The sequence below is a fragment of the Botryllus schlosseri genome, chromosome 16 (assembly GCF_051294905.1).
Source record: "Botryllus schlosseri isolate E-star chromosome 16, Bs_hap1, whole genome shotgun sequence".
Classification (NCBI taxonomy): domain Eukaryota; kingdom Metazoa; phylum Chordata; class Ascidiacea; order Stolidobranchia; family Styelidae; genus Botryllus; species Botryllus schlosseri.
The window spans coordinates 7,101,004-7,116,142 of NC_137251.1; the positions used below are offsets into that span (position 1 = coordinate 7,101,004).

General features: G+C 40.2%; 1 protein-coding gene across 1 annotated transcript; it reads right to left on the bottom strand.

Moving 5' to 3' along the window:
• Positions 1–7,895: 7,895 nt before the first annotated feature.
• On the bottom strand, positions 7,896–9,144 carry LOC145459108 (ubiquitin-conjugating enzyme E2 U-like). The gene has a single exon (XM_080337725.1). The coding sequence runs from the start codon at positions 8,993–8,995 to the stop codon at positions 7,991–7,993; it is 1,005 nt and encodes a 334-aa protein (XP_080193851.1). The 5' UTR covers positions 8,996–9,144; the 3' UTR covers positions 7,896–7,990.
• Positions 9,145–15,139: the final 5,995 nt, after the last annotated feature.

Sequence of the window (15,139 nt, forward strand, 5' to 3'; positions counted from 1 at the left end):
TGCATCTTCTCTTTAGTTAGATGAAATTCGAATACTGCCCTCTTTACCATGCTTTGTTAACTTCTTACTGAACCGCTGTGAACATACCAATATCAATAGTTGTCGATCGGAAGAACGAGGAGTTGAAGAGGGTTGGTGTTCGCAGCCCATCATCGATATTTTACAACACCTTAACATTTATATTGGGGGCGTGCAAAATCATTCGAGTGTTATTACAACTAGTTTTGTCTTTTCTACCTTACGTCATCGTCGCGTGACAGCGGGATGTGTAAAGCTTATCAAGCCACTTCAAACCGCACTCCGCAGCTGCGCCCGAATTGGAAATCATTTCACAACCGACGTGATGTGTATTTCCGAAAAGTGGCACTCCTGCGGTTTTATTGTGATGCTTGGAAAGCCAACTTCGGTTACATATCTCCATATAGACACATTCTAACAACGCCTTCGAACACTGACGGTCGAGTACACCTTTGGAGCATGACTGTATAGTAGTAATAATATGCAATTGGTTATACGATCAAGTACAGCTCAATTTATTGTTACAGAACTACCCGTTTGACTTATCAGATATGTGTACTCAAATGCATTAAATAATCCTTACTTTTTAATAGCCATCTTGGATTAGGCTTCTGGGCTGCAATTCAGAAATGCTGTTCAAAATTTATGTTGGGTATTTCCATTTTTCTTCCTGGAATGCAGTGCAGAACATCAGTGTAGCAGTCGTTTTATAGATTATCTGAAAGATTTGAGAACATATTTTGCAGGCCTGAAAAATCCTAAAATCAAATTTATGTTGAATCATGAATAATTTAACATTTTTATATTGATAGTTGTTGAGTGGACTGGGCCTCCCATAAGCCCTGACCAGGCGCCCCTGAAGCACGAAACCGCGCACCGAAAATCCTATTCACCGATATTTTAGGACTACGGTCCCGAAAACGTTTTGTAAGGACTATATTGACGTGATGAATAAAATACATAAAAACAATCGACGTATCGAGCCGTGAATGTAGTTCAAGGAATTCTGAGAGTTGCGAGGTTGTGACCTAACTGATGTTTTGACTGAAAAGGGCCTAAAATAGATAAACTTTCAACTGAACCATGTCCTTCGCTTTCGCAGCCGCGATACAGAGGTTGTACCTGGTTCGAGCCTATGCGACCCGTTATGTCGGTGAATTACATCCGAGGATATATTTCGATGAATTAACCAACTTCCTTGTAATTTGACCTTTGATGCAGAAAGTTGAAGAGGCAAGTATGAAGTCGGTATGAATAACCATTAACCATAAGCTACTGTCATTCGTCACTTTTTACTACGCTTCACTTGGAAGATTCACTGGTTTAATTTATATATTTCGTCATCGCGTGATTTTCATCTAATGTTTCCGGGAGAGGAGAGAGAGAGAGAAAAAAATATCTATTGATTCGTCCAACCGAAACGAAAATAACATTGACGCATGAAATTATAACAAGATACTTAACGGTCTAGGGCAGGGTGTAATCGATATGACTCTGGGTAGGGTCAACTATTCTGATCACACCCTGCATTAACAATTACAGATATTCTTTATAAATTTGGTTGCAGTTGGTTGGAATTATCTAATTCAGCACAGCATAACATAAATAATAACAATAACAATGACATGGAAAAATGGGCGAGACAAGTGGTGCTAGTAATAGGAGATAATGTGTCTGAATAATTCTTTTTTGAATAATTGATAAGGAAGGTCTCTTATCGATGTAGGTATAGTGTTCCAAATATCAGGACCGGCATATTCGATTGATTTCTTTATGAGGTTACTGGTGGGAGGGCATGCTATAACTCGACGTTTGGATTTCGAAGATATGATATGGCAAATTACTGGATCATGTGGTATGAATACAATGTCAAAAAAACAAACAAGCACCGAATTTTCATAGTTCGTAAAAGGTATATTTTCATATTTAAAAGTTATGTCAAGTTAGGATACGCTGGCTATTTGCCATTCGAAATCTCGACCTCAGATTTAACTCTTTCTAAATAGCCGCTCTATATTGGCTTCTATATAATTCTTGTACATCCGGAATATAGACATGATGAGGTTTTTTAGAAGGCTCCATGTGATATTAAGCCTCATACCCCTAATTGTATAGTGGATTCACGGTATCCAAATGTACGTACGGTTGAATGTTTCTTTAAAATAGTGGTATACCGGGTCAATTTTCCTCATCAAATGTCATCGTTTCAAAATTTAGAATATGCTGATTGCTGACGGACTCATGTGACGCTTTTGTTATTAGTGGGCAGTGGCACTTCAGTCATGAGATATTATTATGGTCGTTGGCCATTGACACAAGAAAAGAATATTCGTTGAGTGATAATACTATATCATGCTACTGGGGGCGTGTCCGTTATAAAATATAACCAATTCAATGTTCTATGACGGTTATGAGTCAAAATACACTAACGCAAAACAGTAGACGCCCAATACAAATCAGCATATTGCCTAGACGAGACAAGATTATTTTTAACGACCCGAATTTCTTCGGTAAATATATTAGTGACGTCAAATTAGAATAAAATGGGACGAGTATTGTCTAAATCGTATATACCTAATTGACTCATATTGCGTCGTGAATGGAAGGTAACTCATCACTCAGTCATGTTGCGTGTCGTTATATAGACCTACATTCTTTGCCGCAATTTCGACACTGCTTCTTAGTCACTCCAAACGATCAATGTGATATTTTCATCTCCCAATTGGCGTTACGAAATTATTTCGTCATCAATGAGGCATGGTTTTGGAATCTCGTTGGGTGCACTCTCCATCACCACTTTATCAATTTGAGCTGGTTTGAAATATTTGGACGAATAAATGGACTGGGAAAAAGTGGAAGTCCGTAAAAGGAACTGTAGAAATATGTGACTTTAACGGGAAATGTAATGGCTCGCCTCGCATGTATCCAATCAATAAGGTGCAATTTGGAATCAGTCAGAATTGCAATCAGTGTTGAAAGCTGGGAATAATATCCTTACAAATTTTTTTTACAACATGGTTTTGTAATATGGAATCGCAATTATTGCGCTTTGAACAGGTACACTATGGTATTTTTACGTGATGTATATTTTTCGGCTCGAAAATCGTCTGGTGCGATGTATATAGGATAGACACACCCGAAACTGCATACTGACATTTGATTTATGACAATTATCATGATCACGATGGACGGATCTGTTCCGGCTCTCAAATCATCTCAACTGTTAATCTTTGGATCTCGTTCAATATTTAAACATTTTTGAGTATATTTTGTATCGGTAGATGCAAGCTACCATTGCGAAATAGTTGCTCTCGCGTATCAATATTTTTGAACACTGCTGGTATCCATATTTATAAACCAATAATTAGGGCTGGGCACAATGATTCGAGTACTCGAATATGAATCAAGTATTAATTTTAATGATTCGAGTCGAGTAGCGAAAGACGAATTTTTCGAGTATTGAAATTATACGCTCCTCGCTACTGAAAGTTAATTAATTTACTAACGACTAATATAGTTTTGATACTATTTTCATCAGAGGAAGCCTTGAACCTTGATTGGCCGTGTCGCAGCATACGAGACGTAGTAGAAAACTACGAACGTTACTGGAAATAACACATTTCTGAAGTCATGATCATCTCACAACATTGTCGAGAAGTGCAATGAAATCGGAATTGTAGAAAAAATACCAAAGTATCTTTAATGTGACAGATAACAGGCATTATATTCTTTGAGGAGGCATTATAGAGGACAACAGTAACATAAAAGGTACATATTTGAACTTTGACATAGTACAGTCTGTTGTGACGTCGTAATGACGAAGCGTACGGTAATACGTGATTCAGAATCGAATCACTTAGGTACTCGATTTTGACCAGACCTACCAATAATACACTTCAATGAGTCATTTACAGGTGTGATAAGTATTTATATAAAATTGACGTAAAATGACATAAATCAGTATACTGCAACATCAAAAATCCCCTGACTATTGATGAAATCTATATTATCCTAGCTTTTACGGATGATTTGTTGCCAATAGAAGTCTCTGACGCAATTTTGGTATAAACAACAAACTAAATATTTTGAATTGCTCTTCTTTTTACTAATATTAATAATAATATTGAATGAGTACGATAATGCTCGAAGTCCAAGACGAAAACGAAACCCTATTTCTTTTGAAGTGTGTCTATGCATCAATGTTAACGTAAACATATCACCAGGCTACTTCGGAATATTCGATCAAACTAGATTCTAGTGTTTGATTATTATTTTTGTTTTCGAATGTGCATTGTACATAAGCTGATTTCTAGTATGGAGAATGCAAAAGGCGTTCGAAAGCATAAAACATTTGCATTATCTCATTTTGAGACAATGTGTTTTTTCTCCCCAATGACCAAATGAAGCACGAAATTTTGTTTCCTGTACGCACGTGAAGGTACTCGCTGCCCGCACAAGTCAGAATTTGTCAGTGACATACACAAAAACGTATTGCCATTGAGAATTACATTGCCCCCTGTGCCTTTCAGTTTCCGATTGTCTACAGGAACAACCATGACTGAACTTACAGCGAATGTAGGCTAATATTGTCCAATTCAACTTTTCTCAAATACTTCCCGCGTCGTCCGATGCGTTATTTAAAAACACGTAATTTCGCAACCCATTCAGTTTTCATATTCTCAACCACAATTCACAGACTTGCACTGTTGGCCGTCCTAATTTTATCTGATGCGAGTTACATAATGTTGCAGTCCCTGAGATTTCCCACGATATTGCGCAACAATGTCATTTAGATTTGGGATTTTGCGTTTGTAATATATCCCCACGTGACTCTTTAGACCAGGGGTGGCCAACCTGCGGCCGTGGATACGTAATTCAAGTAGTATGTGTTGGCGGCCGTCGACATGCAATTTACGAATTTACTCCCGATTTCTTGAAAGAATTTAATTAATGTTGGAATTTTCTTCGCGCTGCGCGCGATTCATTCAATGTGACTTCATTTTTTGACTTTAATTTAGTAGCGCCCTTTGCAATCAGAGCCCCACAATGCAGATTCGAACAGCAGAGGAAACTGATGCGCCTCATATGGAAATACCAACTCGGGATCCAGGGATATACAGAACTTCTATATATCCCTGTCGGAATCGTGTGCTCCTCACTATACCGTCAATCCTGATGGGAGGTCAAGAAATAAAAGTATACAACAAAGTGACTAATAACAATTGTACTGTACACCCGCAGACGCATCATAATATATAACTTGCCCTAAATTTTCGAAAACCCCCCTGCATCAATTCTGTACAGTTGAATCTGATCACATGGGCATAGAAAGGATAAATGTTTGATAGCAATATGTAAAACTACTAATAATATCAATGACGAAATTCATTTGTAAATCTGAAAAATTTTTCGCGCTTAGCGCGACTATAAGCAGTCCCTTAACATTACCACTGACCAGTGGTAGCCCTATGAACGAGGGGGGCCCCGGGCAAGACTTACCGGGGGGCCCTATAAGTATCTAATCGTAACCCCAGACCCCCTTTTCGTATCTGTTATTATTATCTATCTTTCACCGCGTCATGGTTTGGCCAGATGCTGGGTTCGATCATATCTATTATTGCATGTGTGCAAGGATAGACTACATCAAAACTAATTAATTTTACCGCATGCAGAGACGTGATGATTATAGGGATACGGGACTTTTCTAACAAATGCAGAGATTTGATGATGGTTTACACATCTGTACGGAATCATATTCTTGCTTGGTACACGGATTAGGGGGGAGGCTTCGACCAGGGGGGCCCGGGTGACCGCCCACCTCGCCCACCACAGAAGCCACCACTGCCACTACCACTTGCGATTTCGGAGCGTACAGTATAAGCCTATATCTTTGAATATATTAGTCCGGAGTTCAGCGAAAATGGACATAGACACTTAACTTGGGTATTTGGCGTCGAGCTCGTTCATTACGACTATGCCCTGAAATGCGGCTGTGGGCTGCACGAGTGGTTGAAATGCGGCCGCGAATGGCAAAAAGGTTAGCCACCCCTGCTTTAGACCGCACGCATGCTGCTAAATGTAGCTCTTTACGTGATTAGAAATTAAGATGACATTTTTATGCGAATCGCAGTGTTGCTACTATAACGGTCAACGTATTAGTAGCGATCCATGCATTTCAAATGGTAATCGCTATTCCTGGCTCTATTCGATCGATACCATGTATAAATCCTTCATCGGTTCTTTCTCTGGGTTTTATTGTAAAGACAATCCATTCAATAATTTCCTATCATGCCGGTTTTTATGTTTCAGGCGACTGGTTACAACCACTTAGCTCTCCTTCGGATTTCCGATAAGGGGTGACACGAAACTATTATTATTGGTAACGGACAACGGAAGGATGTGGATTGTGGAAGCAATGTTGTTTGTTTCCTCTGTACAGTGGAGGTGCATTGGCGGCATGGTGATGCGGAGTACCTGCAAGTTTATCGTCACATCACCAACAATTTCATTCTTCACGCTATCCCGGAGTGCCCGGCTGGGTAGCAGAGTATCAATTTTACAAGCAAGTATAAGTGTTCGGCGGGACCCGGTTGGGTCTCAATACGACAACTTTCTGGCCAATAATACGGAACCCTACCATAGCACTATGCTATATCTTGGCCATGTGAAAATGACCAATATAAAATTACCTTATTTCTTTATTCAAACTACCGCTGTCGTTATGCTCAAAAGCATTTGTGTTAAGGATTGTGAGAACCGTTTCGCGTTCGGTATGCGAACTTCAATAGTTCATGTTCCCAAGAGAATCGGGGAACGTTCCCCATCGTGAACATTTTGAGTTTGAAATTGTATAATTTTACAGTAATCTTAAAGTCTTTGACAGGAATTCCTGGAGCTGCAAGTTCCCATCACTGCGGCGCGGCGGTAGAAAGAGAGTAAAGGGAACACAAAACTTAGATAAGCCTTGCATACTCAAAAATGACACTGATCCTCGAGAAATTTGATGGAAAAAGCTCACTATATTCCGGTTCTGGAGAATATTATTACTATTAATATTTATTGTGGGGTTTTGAGTGGTCTCCGGTCTGGTGCGGCACCGTCAACAATGTTTTTTTCTCTGGTATTTGCTTTCTATACTATAGTGCAGTGCTGATAAGAAATTAAATCGACTTTTAAGCCTGCTTGTCACACAAAATGATTAACTCGACGACTCGAATAAGTAATTGCTGAAGAGTAATTCAATTAGTCAATGTGAGCGGTACGTTGAGCTCCATGCATACGTCGGGTTCTGAATAATAGAACGACTCGTTTCCGTAGCTATACTGTGCTTGACCCGGAAACTGGCTCGGTATATGAACATATTAAGGTGTTCGTAAAATTTTACCAATAATAGAGGCAGGCATAGAGAGTTAAAAAAAAGCTCAAGAGTCCTCCTCCATAGTTGAACGTCACAATGGATGGGTGATCTTTTTGCGCATTAGAAAACTACTCTGTCCCTCAAGATTATATACATTTCTACTTGGCAGAAATATGGTGCTTAGAACTAGCAATGTGACATTCGTTTTCAAGGCGCACCATATATAGAAGTTGCTGCTCAAACGAATCCAAATCTTTCAGGGGTTCGCACTAGCATCCCTCAAGCTTTAGATGAATGCCATAGGTGTACCATACATATAGCAAGTTCTACAGTAGAATCATCAAGAAGCATCCACTCAAGGACCATCGTATTTACAGTTTGAAGACATTCTCTGCTCGCCTGCATTACCTATAGTATGTTTCCTTGATATCCTGCAGATATTGGCATTATTTTATAAACCTCAATTTCAAAGACAACTGTAGATCTTGAAGGGTAATAAAAAGTGGCCTTAACACATTGATGGTCTAACATGATTTATATTTATTATCTGAAAATGCCTTCCTCAAGTCGGGGAAAGGCTGTGATAGATATTGCGAAGTTGTCGTGACTCATCGATTATACAAAATCCTCTTGCAATGTCGTTGTCCAGGCCACCAGTTCATCAGCCTCCTTATCCCAAGACTCATTACCCTTTTCCAGATCTATACGCGAGCTCACAGGCGCCGTGCTGCCTGGACTTTCTTCATTTGTCTTGTTCAGGTAAAGCTGCTTCATTGCTGTGATTCGCTTTAGTTTTTTCTCTCGCATTTTATTCAGCTTGTTTTCGTTGTCCGACGTGAGACTTTTGCTGACTGAAGAATGCACCGGACTTATCGCACGCTTGTCCGATTGTTCAGTGCTGCCGTATGGTTGACTGGAATTGTCAGGCAAATATTGTAAGTTGTCCGTTCCCGCTTTTGAAGAGTAAAATTGTTGAATGCTGGCCAACGGCTGGCTTGAGGCGATTCGCACCCAACTTTTGTGATACTCGTCAAAAGACACTTGCTTTGCTTTTCTGCTGTAGTTATCGGTACTTGACGTGACCTTTTTCGGTAAAAAGTATTGAAGTCGCTCTTTACTTGCCTTCTCCAAATCTTGACCTTTCAAAATCTCGATTAACTTCCGGCTTTCCAAAACGCAATTTTTCACTAATTGCGTATAGATGTGAGGCGCTGAATATAACAATCTTGCGGCCTCGCTGTTTACTGCATTTTCGAGTACAGGATTTGATAGGAGAACTTGTAAATTTACCAAGAGTTCGACAATGGATATATTTCTCGGAAACGTATCATTCGTTTGTTGAAAGAGATCAATGCATGGCTCTCCGGTCAACGGATTTATATTCGGATGAAAAGGAATGGTATTGAACTTAACTTCTGGATTCTCGTCATCGTAATTTTCATTAAAGCGCAATGTCAGATGAAATTGTCCGTTTTCCCATATGCTTCCATTGAGGCCACATATAGTCGCATACCAACAGAATATATTGCTTTCTGAGGGCGTTACTTTAATCCCCCATTCTGAACTCTTCAATATCTTGCTATACTCACGTTCCAGCAACGAAAAAGCTCGGCAGTGCATGCTTGGTCTGATTGAATGCTGACTTTCACCAATGGACCTACTTTTAGTACCAGTATAGTCTGTGCAAAGGCATTTCTTAGCCACAGAAAACCGAACTCCAGTAATCACATGAACACTAGCACCGGCCAACGAATGTCAACAAAGAGAGGGCATCTTGCTACTACGCAACGCGAACCTTGAAAGTAAGTGAAGCGTATAATGGCTCACCGTTCGTTATCGAAAAGATTCAGTTCAGTTTAGTTTATTACAAATTCCATCGATTCAAAACACCATCATCACCATAACATTGCGATACGTAGTAAATATAGGAATGAGTAGTAAGGGCTTCATAAATTCTTTCAATCAAACAGCACGTTTACCTGCAGATAACATTAAAAGAAAATAGGTATGGTACGCTTGGATTCTGAGTGAAAATTAGCAGAAGCAATGAAAACGAAGAGGCATGTGTCCATAGGCGAAATCGATGTGTAAAACCACAGTAAGCATAAACGACTGCAAGTGCAAAGTACATATAGGTAAGGAATTGTCCCTGATTCGGTCAAAGCCTCGTGGTGATTTATGAAAAATGCACTTATCCGTGAAAGCAACGGCACCAACAACAGATTCGTCTTCGGTTCAGTGTTGGCTATGACTCGAGTATTGACTTGATCAGAATCAGACTCGCGTCAACTTGTTCACGTGACCTGACTTGACTCGTGTCACTTTGCAAAAACGACATGTCTGCACTTGACTCGGCGTATAAGCAATGTGGATTGTGGATTGACTCGTGACTCGAAGTGAAATCTTCGACTAAAAATTTCGTCGACTAAATCGCTGTACAGTACATATACAAATTATACAGCAATTTTGTCGACATCGATTGGTGTTGTACAAAGCGTGCATGTACTTGTACGATTGTACACATGTTCTCAATCAACACGCTGGCGTGACCTATGAGAGCAGTATTAATGATTAGACCAGGGGTGTCAAATTCAACTTGGGTCGCGGGTCGGATTCAAAAGATTTGATCGCTAGCGGGTCGGACCGACCAGTCTAATGATTCCAATATGTCACCTACAAATCCATACCTGTGTTTTTCATTGGAATTCTTTATTATCAACGCTATAGAAAATAGTGTTATGTCAAGGATTATGTGGGCTCTATTCGAGCAACACCGTTATTCCCAAGCAACGGAATTGGACAACATACGGTAATAATTGGTCTATTGAACACACTCATAAACCACTAAAACAATGGATATAACGAGTAACGACGATATAAGTTGGAATGTTTCTATACCTCCCTTGTTTTAATCATGATACTTCGTTGGCCCTACACTACATAGAATATTAGTGGTTAGGAATTTATTGAGAGATTGTAAATGCGGGCGTGTATATATGTAGCTCCATGAATATTACAGCGGTTTGCAACGGTTTCGGATTGTTGTTTCCGCCTCAGTGAATAACTGTCTATGTGACCGACTTTTCCCCGATGTTTACATGAGTTGGAGCTCTGCCAACGCATGGTAATAGTGTGACCTTTATAGACATGGACATGAAAATGTTCGACATTTGCTGTCTTGAGAGATTATTTAATATTTACGTCAAAGCATTTATTACTAACATCTCAACTTCCATTAGAATGTGCTGGATTATGCAATAAATTTGCCATTTGCTCAGAGTGGCCTCGCGGGCTGGATGAAATGGTCTGGCGGGCCGTATGTGTGACTCCCCTGGATTAGACATTCAGCGATCGCGAAGCCTGGCTATACTGAGCCACCACTGTTGTCAAAAATAGATTGACCACAAATGCTTGAGCTTAAATAGAGCTAGTAGTAGAAGTAATAGTAGTAGCAAGTAATCGGCGATTATATTATGCCCGGTACTTCAATGATTCGACTTGGCTTGAATTAGGGTTACCATAATTTCGTGAAGCAAATTCCGGACACTCTTTAGCGCCCACTAGCGGATTTTAAAATGAGTTATTAGAAATTGACCGTCATTATGACGTCACACTGAGAAAGCTTTGCCTATCGACCATAGTCTTGGGCTACCGTATTTTTGTGGTCCAATTTCCGCACACTCTTTAGCGCCTACTAGCGGGCTTTATAATGATCGAGGTATGAACACATTGTCTGTCAATATGATGTCACACTAACAAAGCATTGTGCATCGACTGTGTACGTACAGGAATGGAGTGGAACATAGGTCATAAATTGGGCCATCTAGAATGCGATCTCTGGTCGCTGCTACTTGGTAGGGTCTGCAATAGATTTCTTCACGGCTGGATGAAATCGTCTGTCGGGCCGTGTCTGGCCTGTCGGGATTGTGTTTGACAGGCCTGCTATAGGCCTACTGTTAGGTCGGCGCGGCTATCTGGTTTTGTGTCAGAAACAACTTTTTGCAGCCCCCTTCCGCCCAAAAAAGCACTGATCTTGGGCCCAACATAGGGTAATCGGTGTAGTTTCTTGGGCACTTCCTATGCATCTGGTTGTCAAATTTAAAGAATGAATTCTGTAAATAATATTGATTCTTCCATATATTAGGCTATTATAAAATGCACCAGCAGATTGCACATCCGTTGATTTCCAACCTTTTATGGTCGCCACCTCATTTCCAATTTGAAAATCTTCCGTGTCCCAGCTCACAATTTGATAAGCTGATTACTAAAAAAATTCAGCTTGCCCATATACTTAGGGCTTATTTTAAAAGCTGATTATATCCAACATCTTCGCGATACCCAAATAAAGGCAAACGACCCCAAGATTTAGAACCACTGTCTGTGACTGAGGCATCCAATCGGTCTTAACTAACTCTCGGAATATGCCGTTAACTTATAATTGCGATTACAATTAGACTTATTTCAGTAAATGATGTGTATATATATTTATTTTTGATTGCATTTTTCGCGAGGGCGGTGCCTGGTCCCCATAATAACATTATCATACGTTACATTAACTCGCGCGTAGCGCGAACAAAAATTTTGAATTGCATAAATCTGCATGAAAATAATATTGTTTATGTTGATTTACGAAAAACTTTTGTGCCTACTTCAAGCCTTCAAAATTCCGGACATTTAGGCATAATTTAGAAATTCCTCCCGGACGCAGTTTTTACAGTGAAATTCAGGACATGTCCGGAAAATTCCGGACGTATGGCAACCCTAGCTTGAATAGAGTCACCTCTAAATGTAGGGTTGACTTCACTTGACTGGACCTTCAAATTTTGAGTGTCTTAAAACTTCACCTGAGTAACAATGTGCATTGTGCAAGGTCTCGATATGTCTGGTGACTTGATGGCAGACTCCTTCCCATAACACTACAGTATGGAATAGCCTAGCCTATACAGCTCTTCGCGTGGTGGCGAGATAGCGCAGTGGTATAATCCGCGGCTGCAACACCAATGGGTGCGGGTTCGAGTCCGACCGAGGTCGACTTCCGAATTCCGATACCTAAGTGTTGGAGGTTTACCTAGGCTCCTCCTCGCCACCTCATCCGCGTCAGCGGTGTCTTACAAAAGCCTAGAGGTGGGCCGTGCTATAAGTCGGCAGTTACGGATATTAAGAAGAATATCGGCCTGGTGTAAATGACCATAGTAGTCGACAAACACCATGAATACCCCAAAAACAAACAAAAGCTCTTCGCGTGTACCAACTTTGAACTTCAGTCATGGCTGTGATTGTGATTGTTGTGCTGCGAATATATTTATTAACTGCGTCATAAGCTATTATATAGTTCGGCGGGTTAGCAAATATCACGCTCCAATGCTTAGTCAAACACGCGTAAACAATATATGTCAGGAAACGACACCAATGCCAATATATACTATAAAACTACATATGCCTCTTGCATCACGTCAGCTGATGGAGAATGGAGCTACCAGGAATATTTTATCGCGGTGAATTCATCGTCTTTGTATTATTCTACGTCAAGGGTCGGCAAACTACGGCCCGCGGGCCGGATCCGGCCCGCCAAGCGAAATCGTCCGGCCCGCGACATAATACTTGGTTATCACAAAGAATACGGCCCGCCGTTTCATAATGAGTTTCAATCTGCAGTGCAGCACTGCATGAAAAAAATGCGGCATTGCTACGATATAATAGTAGCCTACATCGTATTAGTCTATTGCAGAGGTCTCAAACTCAAATGTGTTCGCGGGCCAAATTCTAGTTTTTGATGATGCCGCGGGCCGCAGCCCCGATAGGGGTATTCAATGTATTTTCAGGTAAAACATATGTGATGTCCGATTGAAGTTGAGCCAACCTTGCAGACGAAAATTCCACACACACCGTCACAAAATGTGATTTACTATTTTAGCAATTCAGGTCTGAAAAAAAAATCAAATTTAGAAGTGTTTGAATGAAATTGTTGTTGTACATGTTTGGAGCAATACGGGAAAAAGAGGACCTGTACTGCCCAGAGGCGGCGATTCAGAATGAAATGCAAACGTACAAAAACACAAATAAGAACTAAATACACGATAAACAGAAGTAGGCTAATGATATAGTGATATCTATAGCTGCAGTCATTTTTGGCTACTCAATTGGCAGCGCTTTTGCTTGACCAGGGCCGCGATATTGGGCTTGAACTTGTCAGCAGAAATCAATCTCAGGACTGCTTGTAGATGTTCATCTGTGATGCGCGACCGTCGCAGAGTCTTGTTGATATTCATGGATGAAAAAAATTGCTCACATACATATGTGCTTCCAAACATTGCAATAATTTTTGCTGAAGCAGATACTAACTTCGGAAATCTTTCTCGTGAAATAAACATGTAGAATTCTGGAATCCCTACCTCAGCATACTATTGCTTCAGGATAGTATCACATTGCAGTTCCACTAACTCATCTGCAATTCTTCAGTCACGCTATCAATTTCCACAGCAAATGGTGTTGAAAAAAAATCTAAATTGCGGGGCCAACGCTTTCAAATTCAGCAAAGCGCACTTCAAATTGCTGAAGTAAATCAGACAACAAATCTGTATATTCTTTCATGCATTCGGCTTGAACTTTTCCCAATGACTTCAGAGCTGAGAAATGAACCAAATTCCCCTCACCCAACTGCTTCATCCATAAACGTAGTTTGACTTTGAACGATTTCACATGATCATACATCTGTGTAATAATTTGGTTTTACCTTGAAGCGTCAAGTTCAATTCATTCAAACGATGTGTAATATCTGTTAGGAAAGCAAGATTGTATTGGAAAGTAGCATCAGTTAACAAAGGAACAGCCTTTTTCTTCATTTGCATGAACGAAAGGATTTCATTTCTGAGTGCAAAGAAACGCTTCAAAACATTTCCACGACTCAGCCATCTTACTTCACTATGATAACGTATTTCACCATACTCGGAGTCCATTTCTGCAAGAAAGGATTTAAATTGTCGGTGATTCAACCCCCGAGACCGTATAAAGTTCACTGTTTTAACTACAACATCCATCACTTCCTTCATTTTCAAACTTTTACTACAAAGGGCTTCTTGGTGAACGATACAGTGTATACTAGTGAAGTTATTCGTCTCGGATTCATGACTGTTTAATTTGTTTTTCAAAAGTCCAACTACACCCACATTGTCAGAACGCATTGCCGGTGCACCATCTGTGGCCAAACATACCAACTTATCCCATGCCAAGCCGTATTTCTCGAAGCACTTTTCCAAAGCTTCAAATATATCGCGCCCTGTTGTAGTACTCTTCAATGGCATTAATTCTAGAAACTCTTCCGTCAAATTCAGGATGTAGTCAACACCCCTGATAAACACAGCACACTGGGCGGTATCCGAGATATCTGTGCTCTCATCTAGGGCAATCGAAAAAGCTTCAAAGTCCTTCACCGCCGCAACTAATTGATGCTCCACATTTGCTGCTAAATCGGTGACCCTACTTGCCACTGTATTTGGGGATAAACTGATGCCTTCAAACAGTTTTCTTTTACTTGGACATAAAATGTCACTTGCCTCTAAAAGGCATTCATTTATGAACAAACCCTCGGTAAAGGGACGTGAGGTCTTTGCTATCATTTCACTGATAACAAAACTTGCTTTTACAGAATCTTCGCTTGATTGAGTAAAATTGGCAAAGAAACTTATTTGTTTGTGAAATGATGATTTCAGTTGTTTAACTTTTTCGTCTCTTACTTTGCCCTGGTAAGCATCATATTTATCGCGG